This window comes from Hordeum vulgare, chromosome 6H, assembly GCF_904849725.1.
Source record: "Hordeum vulgare subsp. vulgare chromosome 6H, MorexV3_pseudomolecules_assembly, whole genome shotgun sequence".
Classification (NCBI taxonomy): domain Eukaryota; kingdom Viridiplantae; phylum Streptophyta; class Magnoliopsida; order Poales; family Poaceae; genus Hordeum; species Hordeum vulgare.
This window is the reverse complement of record NC_058523.1, coordinates 559,317,243-559,326,794: the sequence shown is the minus strand read 5'-3', so window position 1 is coordinate 559,326,794 and position 9,552 is coordinate 559,317,243. Positions and strand designations below refer to the sequence as shown.

Below are 9,552 nucleotides of genomic sequence, written 5' to 3'. Positions count from 1 at the left end.
TGCCGCTTCCCATTGGCACGGGTTCCTTCCATCTGCAGCGATGCTTGCCTCACCTTCATTAATACATTCTCTACCAACAGGCTTCAGATCTACTCTACGACGTGCAAAAGAGGAAATAATCAACCATTTAACCGACAGTGCGTTCGACGAACACCGCCAGCGAGCTGTCTCTTAGCTGCTGCTACCGACGAAAAATCCAGGCTCCACAACTGGTACGATCCCATCTCTACTACTCTTCGATCTCCTGGTAGCGATTTCTAGTAGCTATCTTGTTCTTCAGTGTTATAATGCTGGGAATATAGTGGCTTACTTCCATGCATCAATTCTCTTGTCAGGCTGTACATTGAGAACATTGTCGCTGCATTAATTGAGCGAGCTCTCAGCTATCATGGCCATGGAGGCAGCTCTTGTTAGCGTGGCGACGGGGGTCCTCAAACCAGTCATAGGGAAGCTGGCCGTTCTGCTCGGCAACGAGTACAAGCGGTTCAAGACAGTTCGCAAGGAGATCAGGTCTCTCACTAATGAGCTTGCCGCCATGGAGGCTTTTCTCCTAAAGATGTCCGAGGACGAGGACCCTGATGTGCAGGATAAAGTATGGATGAATGAGGTAAGGGAGCTGTCCTACGACATGGAGGACGCCATTGACGACTTCATGCAAAGCATCGGTGACAAGGACGAAAAGCCAGATGGCTTCATTGAGAAGATTAAGAGTTCACTAGGGAAGTTGGGGAAGATGAAGGCTCGCCGTCGGATTGGGAAGGAGATCCAAGCTCTGAAGAAACAAATCATTGAGGTGGGCAACAGGAATGCAAGATACAGGACTGGTGTGGCCATCTCCAACTCCAAGAATGCAACCGTTGATCCAAGAGCTCTTGCTATATTTGAGCATGCATCAAAGCTTGTTGGAATCGATGAACCCAAGGCTGAGCTGATCAAATTGTTGACGGACGACGATGGATGTGCGACAACACAACAACAACCAAAGATAGTCTCCATCACTGGACCTGGAGGAATGGGCAAAACAACTCTTGCAAACCAAGTCTTTCAAGAGATCAAAGGACAGTTCGAGTGTCGGGCCTTCTTATCCGTGTCGCGAAACCCAGACATGATGAATATCCTTAGGACTATTCTTAGTGAAGTTAGCGGTCAATGTTATTCCAACACGGAAGTAGGGAGTGTACAGATACTCATTAGCAAGATCAACGATTCATTACTAGATAAAAGGTACATGATATCTTTGTCTTTTCTTTTCATTTCTACTTGTCTTCCTTGAATGCATAATCTTTTTAATTAGATATGTCATAGGAAGATTATACTAGCGGAGTACCAAGTATACCTGCTACTCCTGGATCTAGCCGGGATCCCCTCCATCATCGTCTCTGTTCCTCATGCGCGGCCTTCGTCTCCGGGGGTGGAGCTTGTCCCCTCTCGGTCGGATCGGTGACGGCAGCGCTCCGATGCATCCCCGCGTGCGGCCTAACTGGACCAGATCCAATCTGGCGATGCCCCCTCTCTCCGTTCAGCTGCTGCATCAACATTCATGGATGTTGAAGACGGGCGGCTGGGCTGGCGCATCCTGCCGGATTCCCTTCGTGTGGGGCTGGTCTGGCAGCGAGGCGGCTGCGCTCGCCCATGCGCGGCGACTGTCGGCGAGATGCAGGGTGGCGTCGATGGGCTGAGGGGGGCGGACGTACGGTGTTGGCTGAAGGCGACGGTGCGGAACCTACGGCAATGGCGGGTCCTGCTGGGGTGATTGAATAAAGGTGGCGGTCCTAGTGTTCCTCTTACGCTAAGACGAAGATCTGTCAGATGTCCGTACTTCTGATCTGTCCGGAGTGGCGGGTTCCGGAACTCTCGTCGGCGAGCTCCCATGTGTGTGTTATGCCTAGAGATTGCTGGATCGGGTGGAATTCGGTCGTGCCCATTGGTTCTCCATTAAGGAGGAAGAGGCGCGAAGCTCTGCTATTTGTTTCCATCAAGAGATACTTTCCTCTATGGTGATGTCAAAGGCGGAGAATGTGAGGAAAGCCGAGATTGAAGGACTAGTAATGGTGATTGTAGCCTACGCCATTGAGGAATTTGCTTGGAGTTTCGGGATTTGTAGCAGTCGTATGTAAGCGGGGGAGACATCATTGGTGAAGTTCAAGGCCCTACCTTTGTGGGTGAAAATTCAAGGTGTGGCCTTAATTGGTTGTGCCTGGCAATGGCCCTGTTAAAGACATTGTTTTGAAAGTGGGGATTATCTTCAGGGTGAAAGTCCAAGATTTACGACCAGGCGACGACGGTGCTAGTGCACTGTTTCCTTCTTGGAGGCGTCGTTTTTGGAGTACTTGGACGTCAGGTGTTATCTTGGTGATGGTTGTGTTGCTGCTGCAAGTGCTGAATCTTTGTAGAGGGACTTTTCTTTTTTAGCTTCTTCTTTGTTTTTTTAGGTTGTGTGCATCCGTCATGCCATTAGGACATTGCGTTATTGCAGAGGCTGGATGTAATTGGTATCTTCGTGATATTAATATATACTCTTCATAAAAAGACCTCTAGATATAGATAGTAGATCGTTACCACGACGCCACAATAAGGGTGATAGTATATTTGTGAGACACCTCTTATTAACTATAGTTGGGAGTTTAAATTCAAAATATTCAAACAATTCAGAATTATTTGCTCGGGATAGATAATTCTCGTGGGGCGGCGAGAAATGCGGTTACCGCCCGGTATCCGAATTTCTCGGACGGTACCCAAAACCGTGGACTAGATGCACCCTGCCTCGACTCACTCTTCCGCCTCTTCTCCCCTCGTCCCGCCAACCGAATGTCGCACTGCTCTGTTGAGACCAGCTCCGTCGAGATCCACTGGGCCTCAGTCACTATTGTTGCCCAACACGGGCATACATCACAAACGATGTAGCCATCCGAAATAAAAAAAAATTATAGTTTACTAGTAGGTTAAGTGAGCCTAATATGTTCGATGGGAAAGCATGCCCAAATCAATAGTCTAGGAGGGAAAACATACATTTTCTATATGTATTCTATTTTCAATTTTAACGTGTTCCATTTATTCTTTTTCTATCTATGCAGCACCTTTTGTTTTACAGCTATGCTAATATTGAGGTGTCCATGTACAGGTACTTTGTTGTTGTTGACGATATATGGGACGTGGATACGTGGAATATCATTAAGTGTGCATTCCCCGCTACAAGCTCTACCAGTAGAATAATCACCACCACTCGTATGAACAGTGTCGCTCATTTATGTTGTTCATCATTTAATGGTCATATTTACAATATAAGGGCTCTTGATATGGTGCACTCAAGACAGTTATTTCACACTAGATTATTCAAGTCTGATGAAGATTGCCCTTCAAACCTTGAAGAAATTTCTGAGAAGATATTGGAAAAATGTGATGGATTACCTTTGGCGATCATTGCTATATCTGGTTTGTTGGCTAACACAGAAAGAACAGAAAATATATGGAATCAAGTAGAATATTCAATTGGTCGTGCACTTGAAAGGAATCCCAGCATTGAAGGAATGATGAAGATTTTGTCACTTAGTTACTTTGATCTTCCTGCTTATCTAAAAACTTGCCTCTTATACCTAAGCATATATCTAGAAGATTCTACTATTGAGAAGAAAGGCCTGATAAGAAGATGGATTTCTGAAGGATTCATTCATAGAGAGGGCAGATACACATCATATGAGTTAGGAGAAAGGTGTTTTAATGAACTACTCAACAGAGGTTTGATCCAACCCGGGGCGACAAATGAATATGGCATAGTGAAGAGTTGTCGAGTTCATGACACAATTCTTGATTTCATCATATTCAAGTCCATAGAAGAGAACTTTGTTACTTTACTTGGTGTTCCCATTTTGACAATTGGGAAACAAAGCAAAGTTGTTCGTCGACTCTGTGTACAAGGTGACGGGTATTTAAATTCAGTAGAATCGATAGCAGATCTCGTGCTTTCCCATGTCCGATCACTTACTATGGTTAGTGGTATTCGGGTAATCCCTTCTTTTGAAGAGTTTAGACATCTGCGTGTTCTTGACTTGAAGGATTGCTCAGAATTGAAAGATCATCATCTTGAAAATATAGTGAGGTTATTCCAGCTAAGGTACCTGAACCTCAAAGGTACAAGAACAAGAAAGCTCCCAGAACAAATTGGCCGCTTAGGATGCTTAGAGGTGCTGGATCTAACATGCACTTTTGTAAAGCAATTACCTGCATCTATTGTTAGACTCGGAAAATTGATCCATCTACTTGTTGATGACGCTGTTAAATTTCCTGATGGGATTGCAAAGATGCAAGCACTAGAGACGTTGAAATATGTCAATGCCCCCATTCAGCCATTAGACTTCCTGTGCGGCCTTGGTCCACTGATGAATTTGAGGAATCTGTGGCTTGACCTTCGTCTTGAAGCTGATATTGACACAGACGATACAAAAGTGGTTTGGGATAATGAGCGCAACAAAGCTATCGTCTCTTCCCTGTGTAAGCTAGGCACGCAGAACCTCCGCTGCTTGACTATTTGGGGTGGGGGCAGCCTCTTACAGGATCCTTTGTGCCTTCCTACCCTCGAGAAACTTATTGCCTTTTCTTCAGCCGTCCCACAGGTTCCGGCATGGGTGAACTCCCTCAGAAACCTCCAACAGCTACAGATTGAAGTGGTGGGAGTCAAGCAGGACGATCTCTGCATGCTTGGGGTCTTACCCAGTCTTCTCATTTTGCATCTGAAGGAAAAAACAGAGTCAAACGAAAAGCTTAGAATCAGCGGTGAAGTTGGATTCCTATTATTGAGGATTTTTATTTATAATGCATTTTATAAACCAGTAGATCTGATGTTTGGGGCAAGGTCCATGCCCAAGCTGGAAAAACTCGTGCTTAAGAGTTTGCGAACAGTTGAAGCCGACTCTCTGTGCTTTGGAATCGACAACCTCCCATGCCTCGTTACTGTCAAAGTAACTGGCGACGGTGCCAACTTTAAAGCCGTAAAGACTGCAATGGAGAGAGCAGCCAGCGCACACCCCAACCACCTAGTCTATTCTGTGGAAGATTTCTCTGATACTTTGAAGTTTGAACAAACAAGGCAACAACAGGGAAGTTGCTTATGCTCGTCATCCAGCCAGCCTCTGAAGATTAATACTAGTGATTAGTCCGATTCATCTCTCTTTTATGATTCACTTCTTTGGATCATGTATTATGTTATGTATGACATCCATGCTTTTCATATTTTGCGTTTAATCAATAATTAGTTCACAAGAATCAACATGTGGAGTCCGTGTGACACGAAATTGTTGAATTGGTTAAGACTGCTACTGTCCTGCCCCATGGGAATTGTTTGGATATTCGATTAGTGGCATTTTCTGTAATAACAAGTCACCTGTGTTGATGGTTTAATATTATTGGGCGACCATTCATATTCATCATTTTGTAGTCGTCACAACAGCTGATAATACATTTTTACCTTTTCTCCTTTGTCCACCTATAGTCGCCCTACTGTTTGGTAAGCAATTTGGGCACTCTTACAGTTGGACTAAACACTTGATAAGCTCTGCTTCTTCTCATTAGATCTCTCAACAACTCGGATGCTGCCTTCCTGGTTGGATGTGTTAAATTGTGATCCAAATTCTACCGTATTGGACTAGACGTAGTACAAACGGTGTGGGCCTTTGCGTTGGTACCGACGCGTACGAGTACAACTCGTTTACTTGTCCTCCAAGGACTCTCCTGTATTGCCCCTCATATATACTCCATGTAGTCGCACCTAAAGACGGCCTGTCGTCTCGTGCTTGTAATACTCCTCCTCATAGTGATTGCGCCTTCGTGCGTCCGTGGTTTTCTCCCGCAAGGGTTTCCACGTAAAAATCCGTGTCTCTCGTGTCTCGTTGATCTCGTTTTATCTAATAAGTGGTATACAGAGCTGAGGTTCTACACATACGAGGTTTGAGACGAGAGATTAGGGTTGTGTCTGGCCGCTAGACGCGACCTAGCGATCGATCCGAAGCCGGATCGATTTAGAAGCCGAGTTCGACTACTGCTGCTGTCGCCGTTCGCTGCGTCATAAGCAGAGCCGCTGCAGCCGCAAGAAGCTAGAGGCCGCCGCTGTTCCTCGCCTCGATCCGCCGATCGATCCGCCGAGTCGCTGCAGCTACAAGTCGCCGAGAAAACTGCCGCTGATAGTCCACTGCGCCGCTGTTCGGCTGTTACGTCCAAGTTGCTGCTGTCCTGTGCCGTTCCTTCACGTGGATAAGAAATTGCTCCTGAATCACGTGAATGTCAAGGCTGAGCTACTAGTTCAGATTTGTCTTTTTTTTTCTCCAATTGCTACATCCATAACCGAAGCTACCAGGTGCTATTGTTTCTAGTTTCTTTGCTCCGCATATTAATTCTGTCAAGAATTTTCTACCGGCTTGTACTACTTTGTGTACACAGATTTATCTACTCATGGCATCCATGAAGTACGATCTTCCGCTGCTGGACCGTGACACAAGGTTTACCCTATGGCAAGTCAAGATGCGGGCGTTGTTGGCGCAGGCCGACTATGATGATGCACTGGATAGTTTTGGAAAGAATAGAATTGAGGATTGGACTGCTGAGGAGAAAAGAAGGGATCGTAAGGCTTTGTCACAAATTCAACTCCATTTGCATAATAATATTTTGCAGGAAGTTTTGAGCGAGAAAACTGCCGCCGCTCTATGGTTAAAGCTGGAAGGGATTTGCATGACTAAAGATCTCACCAGCAAGATGCATCTAAAGCAAAAATTATTCATGCACAGGTTACCCGAGGGAGGTAACGTTTTGAATCATATTTCAGAATTTAAAGAGATCATATCCGATCTAGCTGCAATGGAGGTTACGTATGATGAAGAAGATACTGCTTTAATGTTACTTTGTTCGCTGCCAAGTTCTTATACCAATTTTCGAGACACCATATTATACAGTCGTGATACTCTCACGCTTAATGAAGTTTATGAAGCTTTGAACTCTAAGGAGAAGATGAAATTAATGGTGCCTCATGATGGTTCGAGTTCATCCCAAGCCGAGGGATTATCTGTTCGTGGCAGGACAAAGGAGAAGAGCTCACATAATGGAAACCGTGGCAAAAGTAAGAACGACCAGAGGGGCCGGTCGCAATCTAAAGACAAGAAGCAGTCTTGCAGGTATTGCAAGAGAGACGGGCATGACATCTCAGAATGTTTCAAGTTGCAGAACAAGGAAAATAGGAATGGCACATACAAACCGAAAGGTAACAAACAAGGTGAAAATTCTGCTAATGTTGCTCATGATGAAAGTTCCGATGATGCTCTTGTTGTTATTGCTGGATGTGCTGAGACCAATGATGAGTGGGTACTTGACACTGCGTGTACTTTTCATATGTGCCCGCATAGAGATTGGTTTACTACTTTTGATTCTACTACTGCTGCTGGTTCCGTTTTGGGTTTTGATAATTCACCATGCAAGATTGAAGGCATTGGTTCCATTCGAATCAAGATGTTTGATGGCACAATCAGAACTTTGACAGATGTTCGGTATATTCCGAAGATGAAGAGAAATCTTATCTCTGTGAGTGCCCTTGATGCAAAGGGCTACAAGTATTCAGGTGGAGATAGCGTTTTGAAGGTCACCAAAGGTTCTCTCATTGTGATGAAAGGTGACTTAAGTTCGACCAATGGTCTTTATTACCTTCGAGGTTCTACCGTTTCAGGTAACGCTAGTCCAGTTATTTCAAAGAATTCTGGTTGTGATGCTTCTAACCTTTGGCATATGCGTCTTGGACATATGAGTGAACTTGGTTTGGCAGAGTTAAATAAGAGAGGTCTTTTTAAAGGATACCAAACTGGTAAATTGAAATTTTGTGAGCATTGTATCTTCGGCAAGCACAAGAGGGTGAAGTTCAACACTTCGACTCATACAACTGAAGGTATTCTTGATTATGTGCATTCTGATTTATGGGGACCATCTCGCAAAAGGTCATTAGGTGGTGCTCGTTACATGTTGACTATTATTGATGATTATTCGAGAAAGGTTTGGCCTTATTTCTTGAAGCATAAATGGCAAGCTTTCTCAGCTTTTAAGGAGTGGAAGATTATGATTGAGAGAAAAACTGAAAAGAAGGTAAAAATACTTCGCACTGATAATGGTATGGAATTCTGTTCTAAGCAATTTGGGAATTATTGCAAGTATGAAGGCATTGTCAGACACCACACCGTTCCTTATACTCCTCAACAAAACGGTGTTGCTGAGCGTATGAACAGGACCATTATTTCCAGAGCCCGTTGCATGTTGTCCAATGCAGGTTTGCATAGGCGTTTTTGGGCTGAGGCCGCTTCCACTGCTTGTTATCTCATCAACCGTTCACCATCTATTCTTCTTAATAAGAAAACTCCAATTGAGGTATGGTCTGGTTCACCTGCTGATTATTCACAGTTGAGAGTTTTTGGTTGCACTGCTTATGCTCATGTTGATAATGGAAAGTTGGAGCCTAGGGTTGTTAAGTGCATCTTTCTTGGTTACAAATCTGGTGTTAAAGGTTTTAAATTGTGGAATCCTGAAACACAAAAGATTGTTATTAGCAGGAGCGTTATCTTTAATGAATCTGCTATGTTACATGATGTTCCATCTACTAATGTTCCTATTGAGAGTGAACATCAGTCTACTGTTCAGCAGCCTACTGTTCAGGTGGAGCATGTTATTGATTCAGGTGATACTTCTGATAAGGAAAATGTTGATGCACATGATGAACCCGTCTTTGATGATGAACATGTCACTCCAAATCAGCCTATTGTTCCACCCAGTTGGAATCTCGCACGTGACAGAGTTAGGCGGGGTATTAATGCACCTGAGAGGTTAATTGAGGAGTGCAATATTGTTTCTTTTGCTTTATCTGTTGCAGAAGAAATTGAAGGTAATGTTGAGCCTTCTTCATATTTCGAGGCTATTATTTCTGGTGATAGTAATAAGTGGATGACTGCTATGCATGATGAGATGGAATCACTTGAAAAGAATGGCACTTGGGATTTGGTAAGATTACCTAGAGAGAAGAAACCTATTCGTTGTAAGTGGATTTTCAAGATAAAAGAAGGTGTTTCTCCCACTGATGAGACAAGATATAAAGCAAGGTTGGTTGCTAAAGGTTATAGCCAAATTCCAGGTATTGACTATAACGAAGTCTTTTCTCCTGTTGTGAAGCATAGCTCTATTCGCACTTTACTTAGTATTGTTGCCATGAATGATTTTGAGCTTGAACAATTGGATGTTAAAACTGCATTCTTACATGGAGAATTAGAAGAGGATATTTATATGGAACAACCTGAAGGTTTTGTTATTCCTGGAAAAGAAAAGTTTGTTTGTAAGTTAAAGAAATCTCTTTATGGATTGAAGCAATCCCCTCGACAGTGGTACAAGAGATTTGACACCTTTATGCTCTCTCAAGGTTTCAAACGGTCTAATTATGATAGCTGTGTTTACTTGAAAACTGTCAATGGTTCAGCTATTTATTTTCTCCTTTATGTTGATGATATGTTAATTGCTGCAAAGAGCATGTCAGAGATTGAT

The 9,552-nt window shown here is 43.7% G+C and overlaps 1 protein-coding gene across 1 annotated transcript; it reads left to right on the top strand.

The window, feature by feature from the left end:
• The first annotated feature begins 350 nt into the window (after positions 1-350).
• On the top strand, positions 351-5,349 carry LOC123404159 (disease resistance protein RGA5-like). The gene is made up of 2 exons (XM_045098077.1): positions 351-1,224; positions 3,122-5,349. The coding sequence occupies exons 1-2, from the start codon at positions 389-391 to the stop codon at positions 5,148-5,150; spliced, it is 2,865 nt and encodes a 954-aa protein (XP_044954012.1). The 5' UTR covers positions 351-388; the 3' UTR covers positions 5,151-5,349.
• Positions 5,350-9,552: the final 4,203 nt, after the last annotated feature.